General features: G+C 50.2%; 1 protein-coding gene across 3 annotated transcripts in view; it reads left to right on the forward strand.

Moving 5' to 3' along the window:
- Positions 1 to 731: 731 nt before the first annotated feature.
- Positions 732 to 15,620, forward strand: part of NFIX (nuclear factor I X) — a gene marked incomplete at both ends in the record, with an annotated part of 57,098 nt that continues 42,209 nt past the window's right edge. For 2 of the 3 annotated variants that reach the window (XM_084249693.1, XM_084249694.1), the window contains one exon: positions 759 to 1,287. In XM_084249693.1, coding sequence (XP_084105819.1) covers positions 870 to 1,287 — 418 coding nt within the window. Of the gene's footprint in view, positions 1,288 to 15,620 lie in introns of all 3 variants that reach the window. The other variant, XM_084249692.1, reaches the window with a different exon arrangement.

The raw sequence follows: 15,620 nt of genomic DNA on the forward strand, positions 1-15,620 counted from the left end.
CTACCACCTTGTTTGTGCTAACAAGAAGTGTTTTGTTCCTTATTACTGTGATTAACATTAGTATCGGTGTCTGTAACAAAGCTGAAATCACATATTTAGGATTTAGATCTGATTAAAGAAATGTTGGGGTGGATGTTCCAATTGGAGCAGGCGGAATGAGAAGGAAAACAGCCTGGGGAAGGGGAAGCCAAATCCGTTTCCTCGCTCGGTCCCTGACTGGCTCGCTAGTCTAGGTCATGTTCTCTCTTCTTGGGGATGGCCCAGACCTGGTCGGTGTCGGACCCGCGTCAGCGCAGACCGGACCCCTCACCAGGGCGAGCTGACACGAGTTCTCTGCTGCGATAGAACATGGAGATGTCATGGGCGAGACAGAGCCTGGCGGGGATACCAGCCGCGTGTGTGTGTGTGTGGACTGCAACGTTGTCTGTGCGCGCGTGTATGTGAGTGAGAGAGAGAGAGAGAGGGAGAGAGAGAGAGAATAGGTGTGTGCTCAGGCTTGGGGTGTCTCTGTCTGGCTGCTGAGGCTGAGATGGGAGCAAGCGGCTGCATGGGCTGGTGGTGGCTCCAGACCACACTTTCCTGAAACAATCGCAAGAGAAAATTGTCTTGTTGGGGGGGGGGGAGCGAAGAATTTTCCGTTTTTCCTGTGCCCCCTTTCTAACGCTTCTTTTCTCCCTTTTCTCTCCCCCCCTCACCCCTTCTTCCCCTCCTCCGGTCCCTCCTCGCCCCGCATGCTCCCGGCTTGCCGCCTGCAGGATGAGTTCCACCCGTTCATCGAGGCGCTGCTGCCTCACGTCCGCGCCTTCTCCTACACCTGGTTCAACCTGCAGGCGCGGAAGCGCAAGTACTTCAAGAAGCACGAGAAGCGGATGTCGAAGGACGAGGAGCGGGCGGTGAAGGACGAGCTGCTGGGTGAAAAGCCCGAGATCAAGCAGAAGTGGGCATCCCGGCTGCTGGCCAAGCTGCGCAAAGACATCCGGCCCGAGTTCCGAGAGGACTTTGTGCTGACCATCACAGGCAAGAAGCCCCCCTGCTGCGTGCTTTCCAACCCCGACCAGAAGGGCAAGATCCGGCGGATTGACTGCCTGCGCCAGGCCGACAAGGTGTGGCGGCTGGACCTGGTCATGGTGATTTTGTTTAAGGGGATCCCCCTGGAAAGTACTGATGGGGAGCGGCTCTACAAGTCGCCCCAGTGCTCGAACCCCGGCCTGTGCGTCCAGCCACATCACATTGGAGTCACAATCAAAGAACTGGATCTTTATCTGGCTTACTTTGTCCACACTCCCGGTAGGTCGCTCTCAATTCTCAACATCTCCCTTCGCTCCCCGCCCCCATTTTATTTTACTTGCTGGCATTTGTTCTGTTTATTGTTTCTATTTCCAAACTACAGCAGCCCTGGTAAGTCCCTTCATCCTGCTGAGGCCTGCAGCACGTCTTCTGCAGCACCGGTTCCCTTCTGTGTCCCTCCATCCTCTCTATTCTTCCTCCTTTGCTCCCAAGCCCTTACCAGTTTTCATGCATCTCCATCCATCTTTGAAGGACTCCTCTTACCTAAAAGATTCTGCAGGTCTTATGACCAAAAGAATACCCCAGAATTATCCAGGAGGGCTAGAGTTCGAGATGAGTACACCCCCCAAAAAAAACTCACTCGCTGCTCTGATTTAAAATGAGTCAGAAGTATTGGGGAGCAGGTGCTGGCTTCCCTGCGGCTTCTCCTCAAGTTGTGAGGAACAGCCGGATTTGGCACCAGCGGGGTGGTGGAGAGAGTTCCACCACCAGTTCGGTGGAGAGAGGAGTGTGTCAAACCCCAGAATGTAAAATGGGATGGATAGAAAAGCTGAGTGAGGGCAGCAGGGTGGGGGGCCCAGATGTGCAGGCAGGATCTGTTTTACCTGGGATTTGACTGTCAAGAGTAGGAAAGCCATCTGATTTTTGGAGAGAGAGAAGAAATGGGCACGAGCTTCCTTGCACTCTACTCTTTCCCAGCATCGTATCTTTGATGGATGCCCGCAGCCCTGCACCTTTGCTGGGGGTGAGAGAGAGGCTTTCCAGAGGTATGGCATGGGGTGGAGTATCGCTGCTGAAGAGGTCTTAAGCCAGCCAGCCAACCAACCAACTCTGTAAAAATGTTCTTTCCTTTTGTGTTCCAAGTAGTTCCAGTCTGCTTTGCTTTTCCAATTCTACCCTGCATTTTAGGTCGGGGTAGTGCAGTTCTCCTCCCCTGTTCCTTTCCTCCCCTTCTCTTTCCCTTTTTATAATTTCTTTCCGCTTTTGTTTTCTTACAAATTGAAACAGAGATGGCTGGTTAATTTTTAGCCTCCACTCAGCTACGCCCAATTTACTGCCGCCTTTGAAACCTAAACGGGCAGCACTCTGTGATTAAGCAAGGCAGAAGTGTGTTTACATTATGCCCAACCAACTTGTAATGAGAGGGCTACCAAACCTTCCTCTGTGAGTGTGTGTGTGTGTGTGTGTTTCCTTTCCACCATTCCAGTATTTCCCCTCATCTCCCTTTTTCTCTTTATCCGAATGTGGAACTCTAGCAAATATTCTTTCCCCACAAATAAGTGTGTGTGTCTCTTGCTTCCTGTTCATTCACAAAAAGAAAAAGTAACTCACTTTTCTGCTGTGGTCACCCCCTTGCCTGTTTGGAAGTTGGGAGGAGCAGTATGACTTCATTCAGAAATGAAATTTGGGGGCACCTTCAGCATTGCATCAGGAACATAATCTCAACAGGGATTAGCACTGGGAGTTTCTGGGTTGGAGAACTGTGAGGAGGGAGGGGTGTTATTTAAGGTCTCTCTTCTTGCTCATTCTCTCTCCTGAAAGGTGGCTTTGGTAGTTGGTTGGAGGCGGTGTTGGTGTCTCCCCTCTCCATGGATTCTTCAAGGCCTGCACCTGGAGCCGTGATTTCATGGCCCCTCAGTTTCTTCCCTTGTGTGTTTTTTATTGTCTGGGAAAGAGACTAAAGAAAATAAAGAAGTTAGCCCCTCTTTCTCTATCCACAAAGCAAGTCAGCGTGGCGATGGTATATTCTGGTAGTGTTGGAGGTGGGGGAGGAAGCTTTGATCCTGGAGAAAGCCAGTGTGTCTGTCGCAAAGCTCCTTTTCTGGGGGATTCTGTGCCTTCTGATCTTAGCCCAGGAGCCCAAGAGCTCCTAAGATGAAACTTACTACTCATCTTTCTCAAGAACTGGCTTCCTCCTACAAAGCTCTCTAGCAGGATCCCTGTAGCTGAACTGGTTCCCTGACCTCTTGTATTTTAGATCTACTTCTAGGCAGCAGCCAACGTGGTGGAGCTGAGGTGGGATGAAGTGGGTGGTGGAATAGATTGTTCCCACCAGTCCCCTAGCTCTTGCACTGACCAGGTGGGCCGGTATCAGGAGAAGGGGCCACCGCTTTCCCCCCACTTGCCTTTAGCTGTAACAACATCACTGGCTCAGGAATATGCATGAGTTCATGCTCCTTTCAGGCAGCAAGGCTAACCCTGTCCTAGCTGAGGCTGAGTTTCTACTACAAGAGCTGAATGGAGAATGGAAGCTTTTCCAGTGAAGGTAGTAATTTTCTTGCTGGAATTGCTTTAAGTTAGATCGGCCTCAAGGAAGGAGTAGGAGGAATTGGTGTGACCTGAGCCACCAGTAGGCCTTGGTAGGTGGTCTCAGTATGGTGAGGAGGAGCCAGCACAAAGGTCTCCAGAGCTACCATGGTTTACTAAGCCCCCAGTCCACTTTGACCCCAAAGCACAGCCTTTTGTATGACTGACTCAGGCATGCTCAGCTGGAGGCCACTTACTCCTTCCTTCCAGTATAAATTGGGGACAGGAGCCTGGGCTGCAAAGGCCCAGAGGGGAGTAGCTTTGGACTCTAAAGAAGTGCTTTCCTATCCCTTAAAACTGGCTGAAGCATCTAATCAGGCTGGGCTGGTGTTTTGGGGTTTGATGACAGGAGAACTAGGCATGATGGTTAGTAGGGGTGGAGAGGCATAGCACTATCTTCATCCAGGGCCCTCAGGGCCCTTGTTTTGCCCCATATAAGGGTTCAAGAAGTTGCATAGTTGAGAGGGAAGAGAGGACATGAGTATGACTTCGGAGATTCCCCTTTCAGAACGCAAGATCCAAAAAGCTGCCCAGAATACCTTGTGACCTCTGTGGGGTCAGCCTCCTGTGTATCTTGTGTCCATCCATTCAGGAGGAGGGGGTGAGGCAGAGAGAACTGACATGGGGACAAGGCAATCCATTCCTGGAGATGTCTTTTCTTTCCAAGGGGTGTCCTAGGGTAGGCGGCTGGAGCTGGAGGGGAGCACGGGACCAGTCACCCTTTGCTTGTGTGATGAAGAATGGCTGAGCTGGTCTAGACGCGCTATCAGATTATGTCCAAAACTTCTGCAGAACCCTGAAGGTGAACCTGCATTTACAGACCTTCCTTAACCTATGCCGCCATCCTAGGAAAAGAAAAAAATCTGAAAGGAATAAATGGTTTACTGATTGGAAACCTCAGCTCCCCTCTGATGGTGTGGTGGAAGCCCATGGAGTCTAGGAAGTCATTTGGTTCTTTTCTTTACCTCAGCCTTTTCATTGTGGAAAAATTTACACATAGACGGTACCCCCATTAATGGCCACAGATACCCACTAATGGCCAGTCTTGATTCATCTGTACCACCCTACTGCCCACCTATCCTGGATTGTTTAGAAGAAAGCCAGGCATCGTAGACTTTCATCTGTAAATATTTCGGTACCCGTCACTTAAAGAAGTCTGATAAAACATATTCACAACACCACTATCACACCTAAAAAATAATTAACAATTTCTGCAGTACCATCAGGTAGCAAGTCAGTGTTTGTATTTCCCTTATTATCTCTTGATGTTATTTGTCTGAATCAGGATATAAATCAGGTCTAGGCATGGCTGTGGGTTGATCCGCTTCTTGAGACTCCTAATCTCTAGGTAGTTCTCTCTCCCTTCTTCCTTCCTTCGTCTTGGTTTCTCTTCTGGCTGTTCGGCGTTGTTACTGATGTAACCAGATTGTTTGTCCTGTGGTCTCCCTGTCTGGGCTCTGCAGGCTGTGTTCCTTGGGTGGTTCCATGGACTGCTTCATACCTGAGGATTTGTCTAAGTGAACTTTCCAAGTGTGAGGTTGCCCTGCTGCATATAAGAACACTCTGTTTTTTTGCTCTCTGCCTCAGGGCTCAGGAATTTGCAGGGAAAGTTGGTTATAGGGCCCATGGGAGGGCTCCTCATCGCCACCCTGATCAGGGGTCAGGGGTAGAGGAGGTGTTGGCTAAACCCAACCATGACCCTTGTACCACCTCACCCACTGCTTCTCTTTTCAAGGGTTAGAAATGCCACTGGTCTGGGGCTTTGAGGTAGCGCCATCTGGTGCCAGGGCTGGTGAGGATGTCAGGGCCCAGGAACCAGTTTCCTAAAATTAGTGATATACAGATTATCTTTTAACCCAACGTAGAATCCTCTTTGAAACACTCTAGGAGAGATGTCACCACTGTTCAAAGTTCAGCTTTGATTGTTTAAAATTCTTATGCTCCTCTAGCTCAGAGGATAAACTCAGCTAATAGGTAAAGATATGGACACGCAGCCAGCAAGCGGTGGACAGCAGCTACTGTGGTCACTGTGGTTATGATTCAGTGAATCTAAGGCCATCTCCTCCTCACTTTCATCTCCCTACTACCTTGTATCTTATTTTTGTCTTAAGAGGTGACACAGGTGAGAGCTAATTTTTCTGTAACAAGCCACCATTTTAAATGCTAGATTAGTTGTCATAGCTCCCTTCTACCCTGCTCCGCAGACGCTATCCCCTGTCCAGGCCATGTGTTGTTGCCAGCCCCTCACACCTCAGGCATTTGACAAAATTCCTTGTGCTGTTGCCATTTTGGTCACCACCCCCAAAAGGCCCTCTTAAACCAGAGTATTGGGTGATGAACATGGAAGCCCCAGATGAGGTCAGTCCTAGCTGACCTTGGTAGGTAGCTATGCGTTTGATTTGCAGAACTTTCCAGCTACGTAATTTTTGGGGCCCAGTACAAAATGAAATCGTGGGACTCCTAGTTCAGAATGATTAGGAATTGCACTGCGGCAGCAGTTACACCATTAAACTAAGTGCGGGATTGTGTGACTGCCCAAGTCACATATTCGTGAAGTCAGCCCAGGCCACTTTGTTCTGGACATCTCAAATCATGGGCTAACTGGCTCTGGATATCCACAGAAGGATGGCGGGGCTCAGGCTGGCCTCAGATGGGGCATGACCCCAAAGAGGAGATCAGAAATGCTCAGATCTGGGGCCTCCCCTGGTGGCGCAGCGGTTGAGCGCTGGGCTGCCAGCCTCTGCAGCGCCGGTTCATTCCCCGATTCCCCGGCTGCCGGCAAGGGTCCCACCAAAAAAAAAAAAAAAATAGAAATACTCAGACCTGTCCTTGGGCTTGGTCTTATCTGGGTATCCCTTGATGGTCTGCGCAGCTCCACCGCAGCTCCACCAGTCGGGCGGCCCTGCTGCCTCTGAGGAGCAGGGGATCTTGGTGTAGCAAACACTCTGCTGGGTGAGTTGGAAGTTGTAGTTCAAGGGGAAGAAAGCGCACCCTTGTCTGAGCTTGAGATGGCAGAGTGCAGGCCACAAATAAACTGGCAGGAACCGTGTGTGTGTGTGTGTGTGTGTGTGTGTGTGTGTGTGTGTGTGTGTACTCTGCAGCAGGAGGGCTGAGCTGTCTAGATGCACAGGACTTCCTGAGGACTCAGTTTACTTTTTGGCACTGCTAAAAGATGACTGAATTTCCTTTATTCGTGAAATATGCGCTTGGTGAAATTATTGTGACCAAGACCCTTCTAAGAGTGAGAGAATTTTGCCTGGGACCAGCAGGGTTTGGTGCAGGCCTTGTGATAGCTTCTAGAAGGCAACATCCTGGAGGCTTGAAGGTGCAGAGATCCATGGGGCAGGCCACATGGGAGGCAGCTTGGGGCCGTGAAGTGGGGCGGGACCCACATTGGCCACCTCCTAGTGTTGCAGACTTGGGGTCCGAGAGGGAGGGCCGAGTTGAAGGGCTGAGGGCGGCGTGGTTCCCTCTGCAGCAGTTGGGCAGAGGGTACAGCTGAGCTCCCCCTTTCTGCCCAGGGAAAAAGGTAGCTCCCTCTCCACCCCTTTTTCTCTTTGCCTCATCTCAGGAGCTGCCACGCTTCAGTTATTTTATCCTTCAGTGTCCGATTCAGAAGTCCTTTCAAAGGCCCCAGCCGTGTCAGCGCAGTGCTCACACAAAAGGCCTCTTTGATTTCTTGTTTGTTTTCATTTGCCAGTGGAGGGGGAGGGGACAGGAGAGAAAGTGCTTCTGGCTTTTAAAATTTTTATTTGGGTTGCTTCATTCTCAGAGGAGTCGCCTCCCTGGAACTCCCTTCTGAGTTGGGGGCTTTCAGGCTAGCAGGACCGTCTGGGGAGAGGACTGGAGTGGGAAGGAGGTGAGGGCTGCCCACAAGTGAGAGGAGGTGGAGGAGTTGCAGGGGTTTGGGATAGAGTCATTGACTCACCCTTCAGCAGTGTTTGCTGGGCCTGAGGGTGGGGAGGTCAGGTTAGAGCCCTTGATGCTTGGGCAGGGAGAGGATGAAGAGTCTGACACTAAACGACATCCCCCTCATTAGTCACGTCCCTCACTGAGGCCTCATCATAGCTGTAAAGATGTGAGTGGACCTGAACTTTGACTTTGCCGTGTTTTCCCCTTTGTTGTCCCAGAGTCTGCTGTCTCCCTCTTGGTTGGATAGGAAGGGGTTAGGGGTCCTTCTAGCATGCACTCCTCTCAGAAATTCTTAATGCTTGAAATACAGACAGACCGCAACTCACCACTGTCCATCAGGATGAGGTAGAGGGGTGAGAAGTCTACCCAGCAAGCAGGCAAGCAGTGGTGCTTACAGTCCCGGGATGAGCCCCTCTCCTCTTGTGCATTGGTTTCTCTGTGTTGTCCAGTTTGAGAGCCATCACAATGTGGGTACCTCTCCCAGAGAACTCAGCCTGGGGGACTTTAAGGGCAGGTCAGGGCCTCAGTGAGCAAGGAGCTGAGTGTGAAAGGACACTGAGGGGGCCATCTGCATCTGAGGTATGAGATGAGAGGCCCCTAGACCAGTGCCTCTTGGGGTGTGTACTTTCAACAATGGGGGTGCACCCACATCCTAGTAAGAAGGAGCATAGCCTGTCTGTTGTTGTGCCTGTGTGGAGGCCTGATTGCCAGGGCTGGGAGGAGAGCTCTGGAGAGCGAGGCTTGGGCAGGTGGTCACGGGCGTCAGCAACAGGGAAGTGTGCCCACTGGGTGAGGGGGGCTCTGCAGGCCCGGTTGGCAGACGAAAGCAGGAGGCTGGGGGGCTGAGAGATAGATAAATATAGCTGATGGCATTTCTGATGATAGGTTTTTCTTGGCACCAAGGGCACCATGGAAAACAGCACGACAAACGCCCGGCCTCGCAGGCCGCTGTCGCCATTTTAAGCATGTTTGAGCCGCAGGGCTGCCGGCATTAGAAGAGGGTCCTAACAGGCAGAGGGGCTGTGGAGGGGAACTGCTTGGGCTGGGCCTTGGCCCCTGAGAGCCTGGGTTCCTTGTTCCATCTGTGTGGACATCTAATACCTGATTTCTTGGTCCTCTAGGAATTTTTAAAAATATTTTGGGGTTGCTCTTTGTGGATCTACCTCCCAAATGACTGAATCCCCCACCAGCTTCTGTAGCCTATCTCTGTGGGAGGTGTTCTGTCTCTTCTCCCCACTTTTGATATCTTAATGATGACCTGGCGTGCCACTACCCCAGAGTACCAGACCACTTTTTGTTGTTTGGGGGACAGCCAATAACTTAATGGGCACCTCTTTGTCTAGGTTCCCAGCAACTTCTTTTTCCCTCTTGATGGGGCAGGGCACGCGTTTGGTCCACATTCCTGCTTTAAATCCATTTTTCCACTGAAGGCCAAGTGTGACTGAGGCACCGTACTAAGTCCTGTCTGGGTATTAACCACCCAGTTTCTCATACAGACTCTAACTTGAAACCCATGCTCCCAAATACATGTGTGTGCATTTGAGCAATATGCATGGGGTTTCATTGTGTGTAGTGAGGAACTAGTAAGCCAGACCGAGGGACCCAGGAGGCTTCCTGGGAGATGACTTATATGAACTGTACCTTGAAAGTTGCTGAGCACTTAAGTCCTTTTTGTCAGTTACCTGAGTTTCCTGGGAGCTGATTCTGTCCTCACAATGGTTGAGTGATAGAGAAGGGCAGGTATTTTTATCCCCACCCAAGTACAGAGATGTCAAGAGCTCCCACTCCCATGATGAACTTCTGGAAGAAGAACCCAGGTTCCTGGTCACTGAGCACCAGGCTTCTCTGAGCCAGCCTCACCATTCCTTGATTGTCACCAGATTGCTGGCCTGGGTGGAGTCTCAGAGGAGAAAGTTGTGTGAGTGCCCACTGGAGCCAGTACCATCCCTGGGGTCTCCAGTGCTGTCTAGGAGGGGCTGGAGCCCAGCTTGTGCTCTGTACATGGGCTTCCTCAGCTGCTGAGCTAATGAGTCAGGTGGAGACAAAGGGGGTCCTGGTGCTGTCCTTGACACGGAGCCTCCTCCCTATCTGGAACCAGAGAGATAGTATGCTAGCATAGATGAGGCAGGTGGCTGAATGACCCCTGTGCAGTCATTTGTCTTAGAGCTCCCAGGAAGGCAGGTATGGAGTGTAGGACGTTCAGGCGATGGGCCAGGTTGGTCCGGGCCTGGCTAATATGTCCTCTGGATCTTGGGATCCCAGATCCTTGCTGTCATTTCCTTTTCCTAGGAGTCTTCTTGGACTCTTAGTTTGAAATTAAAATAGAAGGGGCCTCCCTGGTGGCCCAAGAGGTTAAGTCACAGTGCCGTCACCTCTACAGCCTGAGTTTGATTGCAGACCAGGGAGCTGACCCACATGGCGCAGCAGACCTCTCCTGTCTCACCCGCTGTACCCCTCAGCAGTGCATTTCAGTCAGTCTGCCTGTTCTGTTCCCCGCTCTGTACTCTGGTGAATCCTCTCACCCTCCCGCGAATCTGGCCTATACCCCAGTTCTTGTATGCATAAATGGATAGAAATAAACCTTTAAAAAAATTAAAAATAATTATCCGAATTAACCAGATGATCACTGGTTTTTATAATCATCTGCTCTTCTTTGTCTTTTATTCCCTTTTGCATAGATTCTCACCCCTTAATCTTTTCTTAAAGTTGGAAAATGTGGGGCTGTATAGATAAGAACTCAGTACATGCTAAGGGGCTGGTCTTTGTGAGAGGATATCTCACAGCTAGTTCCTCTGTTGCTGGTAAGATAGGATTTAGTGTCTTAACCCTGGTGTCAGCTCCCACAGAGCAGGGTTTCTCAACCCTGGCGCTGTTGACATTTGGACCAGATCATTCTGTGTCATGGGGTCTCTCCTGTGCATTGTAGGGTGGGTAGCAGCATCTCTAGCCTCAACCCTCTAGGTGCTAATTACAACCCCTGACCCCAAGTGTGACAACCAAATATGTCTCCAGATATTCCAGTGTCCCTGGGGACAGAATTGCCCCTGCTGACAACCTCTGGTTCAGAAGAAACAGAGGGATTCAGATAGAATGTTGCTTGTGTTCTTGTCTCTCCAACTTAGGGCCTCAGTTACTTTTTCTCACTTGGCAACAGAGCCTCTGAATCCTGTTGACGCCTTACAGCTCCCCTTTCCTGACAGTAGAACCCTTGGCTGAAGCTTCCTGGGGGCTCCTCCTCCCTGTGGGCATCATGAGTCCACCTGAGTCTCCTGCAGAGCAGCCCTCATGAAGTCTTGCGTCCTGGTCTACTTGTACCTGGGCTGCTGATTGGGGGACAGGGAGTAGATCTGACTCTCAGGGGGCCCAGGCCTGTTTGGTGAGCCGGTGGTCCTCGGAGGCCCATCCTAGACCCCAGAGAGCAGCAGACCTTTGTTTCTACAGTACAGGATGCAGAGACCAGAGCTGTCACCTGAGCCTTAGCACTACTCTTTGTAAGTGATGCATTTGATTTATATTATAAAAAAATTATAGTAGTAAAACACATTCTTTGTAAAAAATTCGAACAATAGAGAAATGTTAAGAGACAGATGGGCTCCCTAAACCATCCTCCCGCGCCTGAGAGAAACTCACTTCCCAGATCCCTGTAGGTTCTCCTAATTTTTTTCATCAATTTGTATATCACATAACTTTTAGATACAGACATTTCTATTTTAAGAGTAAATGGTGTACTTGGGCTAGTTGAATTGACTCTGCCAAGTGCTATGATCTTCAGCTTTCCCAGTGCCCTGCTGTTTCTGGCCCATGCCCTCATCACCCCAGATGCAGAACCTGTTCTCTACCCCCCCCCCCCGTGACTTTTTCTGCCTGTACTTCCTGATATCCCCGCACCCCAAGTGGCCCCCCAAGGGGGCCCAGGCACCAATGAGCTGTAGCAGCCATTGAGGGAAGGAGGGACCGCTGAGAAGTGGCCTGCTTGTCTGTGCCTGACGTGGCCCGGCCCATCTCCTTTGGAGTCACTTTCCCAGCTCTTTCCTGGAGAAAGCTTTCTTGCTGTGTGAGGTTGACCCTCTGCCAACTGGCCTGGCATCCTGGAGCCTTTTCTAGACCCTACAGGTTCCTTCCAGGGGCAGCTACTCCTGCTGCTTTTTTCCATTCTTAAAATGGGGGGTGAAGTGTCCCTAGTTTTCCAGGACTTATCTCATCATAATTCTTTGTTTCAGGCTTAAAAAGGCCAGGGCTGGCATGAGGCAGGAGAAGGACTGGAGATAGCTTTGCTCCTGTGTGTGCTGATGGGGAGGGAACTGCTAGTGACAGCTGGGAGTAGGGTGACACCTGGTGACTCTTATGGACGGGTAGAGTGTGCTGAGAGATCAGGAGATCCCTGGAGGCGGCCTGCAGGAGGCCGGCTGAGTACAGCCCTTGGGGAATGTGTCCTTATTATGCCTGCAGATTATATCCCCATTAGCACATAATTATTATATAATGGGCGTTATTGCATAATGCCAATTATATAACACATGGCCCAGAATACAGAGGGGGAGTGTAATAAGTGTATATCCTCTGGCTATAAATAGCCACCAGCTCCACACTGAATCTGTGGTCACACCAGAGCCACCTTATAAATACCCAGCGCTGGGCTATAAATTTCTGAGTGGTGACGTAGGCAGTCATGGTACCTAGTTAGGGGTGGTAGGAGGGACCTGCTGCCCCACCTGGCCACATGACATCATTGTTTCCCTAGTTACAGGAATGTGCCTTAGAGGGTGGGGGGGACTAAGAGAGGAGTAGCCTTTAAAGGGATTGGGGTATGGGGAGAGTGTTGAGCCTGCGGAAGATTGGGGTGGGGCACCCTGAGGCGGGAACTGGGTGGGGGGGGGGGAAGGTGATATGAGTATTCAACCCAGCCAGCTCCAGCAGCAAACTCCACTTGCTCTCATCTTTTCTTTAGATGGTCTCAGGTCCCCTCCCTGTGTGAGGTTGGTCATGTTGGCGAATGGTGTCTCCCAATCGGTCCCTCTCCTTGGTGACATTGCCGAGCCTTGGGTGCAAGTTGCTGAGAGGGAGTTGAGTGTGGGCAAACTGCAGCTCCATGCCCTAGTGATGTCCTCCCCAGGGTGGGGCTGTTTCCCTAACCAGTGGTTTTAAGCCAATTTCGGCATTAGTAATATAAAAAATATGTGAGCAATCTGGCGCGTCTCAAAGAGCCTCGTGGAAGTCATGACGCTAGGAGAAAAAGGAGACAAGAATAATATTGGCCTCAGAAGAAGCAGTGGGGTAGGCTGTAATCTTTTTAGGTGTATGAGAGGTAGTCATGGGGCAGTGAAGAGCTAATTCTCAAATCCCTGAGGATAGAGAAGGAGATGTCATTTGTTGGCAGATGGGGGCGGGGATTGAAGTTAGTTGAGAGGGAAGGAGGGTGATTGACCAACTCATCCCAGTTTGCCCAGGAGTTTCCTGGTTTCAGCGTTGAAAGTCCCTAGTCTTGGGAAACCCCTCTGTCCCTACAAATAGGGCTGGTTGGTTTACCCTAAAACATTGATTTTCTTCCCAGGGAACATTTGGCAACATGGTAGATGCTTTTGGTTAGCAGCATCTCTGGCCTCGCCCCATTAGGGAAGGATGGTACTGTTAGCATTTAATAAGCTAAGTCCTATGCACAGGACTGTCTCAGAAAAGGATCATTTAGTCCAAATGTCAATGGTGGCAGGTCAAAGAACTCTGCCATGGAGGGACAGGAAATGGAACCTGTGTCTTTCTCTCCCAGGGGCCCTTGCTGCTCTGTTTTCCATGCTTTGATTGGTAGTGTGTAGGGTTCTGGGATTGGGAGACCGTTTCTGGGGAATCATGGGGCTTTGAGAGGGTCCTTTGCAGCTGAGATCACACTGAGAGTAAGCCCTGCCAGACACCATGGCTCTGGGGTGGATCTTTTGCCCATAATTAAAAAAAAAAAAAAAGGAAAAATCATTAAACAGTGATCCTTTACTGCTTGGGTCATTGTTACTGCTTACCAGAGTACCCAAGAGGTAAAATCTGCCTGCTTTCCCCACCTTTCAGAACAGCTCTTCCTCAGTAGATCTAAGTGGGCCACTGTGGATTCTGGACCTACAGGGCCCTCTGTTGTGCCAGTCCCAGAGCCAGGGCTGCTTCCCTAAAAGTCTGCTTTGCAGACTTCCCAGCAACCAGAGCAGGCCTCTGCCACCCAAATAAACTTAACAAGCGGGAGCTGAATCCTTTTGTGGCATCTGGCTTCTAAGCTACCTGATGTCCGTTATAGCAGATTACTCTTTATACAACATACATAGAATATAGTCACAAGATTATAGCAAACACTTTCATTCTCACCTGTATTTAGTACCTGTCTAATTTACTATCTGGCTGCAGATTACCTGGCTCCTTCCAGCCCTTACCACATGTGTAGTATGGCCCATTGGGTCATTGTTTCTGAGACAGGACCTGCAGACAATGTCCTAGATGGTGGTGTAGTGGTTTGGACTGCACCTGGCAATTACCAGAGCAGGGGTATCATCTGGGTTGTGGGCTGCCGTCTTGCACATTGGGTTCAACTTTTGATCTTGGCCTCAGAATCAAGATAGGTAATGGACATGGATGGGAAGGCAGGCCCCACGGGTCTGCAGGCAAGGCCCTGCCTGTAATGCCAAGAGGAACTCTGTGGGGAACTGTGCTGACTTCGAACACAAAGGCCACTGCACCACAGAGTAGTAATCCTCAGGGTGTTGCCAGCTTAAGAGATATGGCCAAGGGAGAGGCCCCAGCCTGGAGGACGGGCCAGATTTCTCTCATTTATTTATGGTATCATGGTTTATAAAGTGAGCCCGACACACAGATATCTGGGCATAGTTTCAAATGCATGCATTTCTTTTAAATTAAACAACACACACACACACACACACACACACAGAGTCTGTTCAAGCCCTGCTGCCACCCAGGAGTGTTCCCAGCCACTTGGGATAGTAACTGAGGATGATGGACTTGAAGCCACCATCTAATATTAGATTTTGTAAGTCAGAGATTCATTAATACAATTACTCAGTTGCCAGCCTGGCTTGGCAAGACCTCTTGAATTGTGTTCCTCTCCAACAAAGTACTCCAGCTGCAGGGATGCCCCTGGTGAGCTCATTCCCTTGTTTCTGGATAGTGGGCAAAGGCAAGTATCAGCTTCCCTGGTGCTCCCTCCCTGGGAGAGGCTGAGTGCTCCCACGGTGGCACAACCTCCCTTTATGTGTCTCCTCACAGAACAGGCACTCTGGAGAGTCTGAGGCAAAAGTGAACAGTCAGCTGGTGACGCCCATTTTTATTCCAGGTGCATCCAGGCTTGACTGGGGGCTCGGTAATTTTGCTTCTCTGTGACACTTTGCACCTAATTTTTTTTTAATACCTTTAACATTTTTTAAATGTTTTTTTATTTATTTTTTTATAGAGGCATGTTTTTCATTTATTTATTTATTTGTTTGTTTGTTTATACATGCACTGGGTACAGTCAGAAGCACGGGAGGGTGAGAGAATTCACCAGAGCCAGAGCGGGGAGCAGAGCAGTCAGAAGGATCGAAATTCACTGCTGAGGGGAGCAGTGGGCGGCAGGAGAGGTCTGCGCGCCATGTGGGACCCTCCTCCAGTGGCCAGGGAGCAGCCGGGGATCGAACCGGCGCCGCAGAGGCTGCGGGCAGCTTCGCAACCCAGCGCTCAACCGCTGCGCCACCAGGGAGGCCCCGCACCTAATTTTGTAGGTTTCTTTTGATAGACTGGCATCTTGGAACTGGGATAATGTTTTATCTGCCTTTACATCTGTCTCTCACCCAACATATAGTTTTATATATCCCTACAAACCCCTTTTGAATGTTGAATTATTGTCAGATGGGGTGTAGCCCATCCTTGAGGTGATGCAAGGGCATAAAATGGAATAAAAGCCAGAACTGGGGCTGGTGAAGGAAGGGAGAGAGGGTAGGGGCGAGCGATTGGTGTGCTTTCTGAATGGGCATCTTGAGGGGAGAATCTTGACAGATGAGGAACAGTAGATGCTTCCAGAATGCTGGAAGGAATGTAGTTGGCAAGTGAGAAACTGTGGGTTAATGGGCTAAAAGGAACTTAGTTTTTTT

Source organism: Talpa europaea, assembly GCF_964194135.1.
Source record: "Talpa europaea genome assembly, chromosome: 12".
Lineage (NCBI taxonomy): Eukaryota > Metazoa > Chordata > Mammalia > Eulipotyphla > Talpidae > Talpa > Talpa europaea.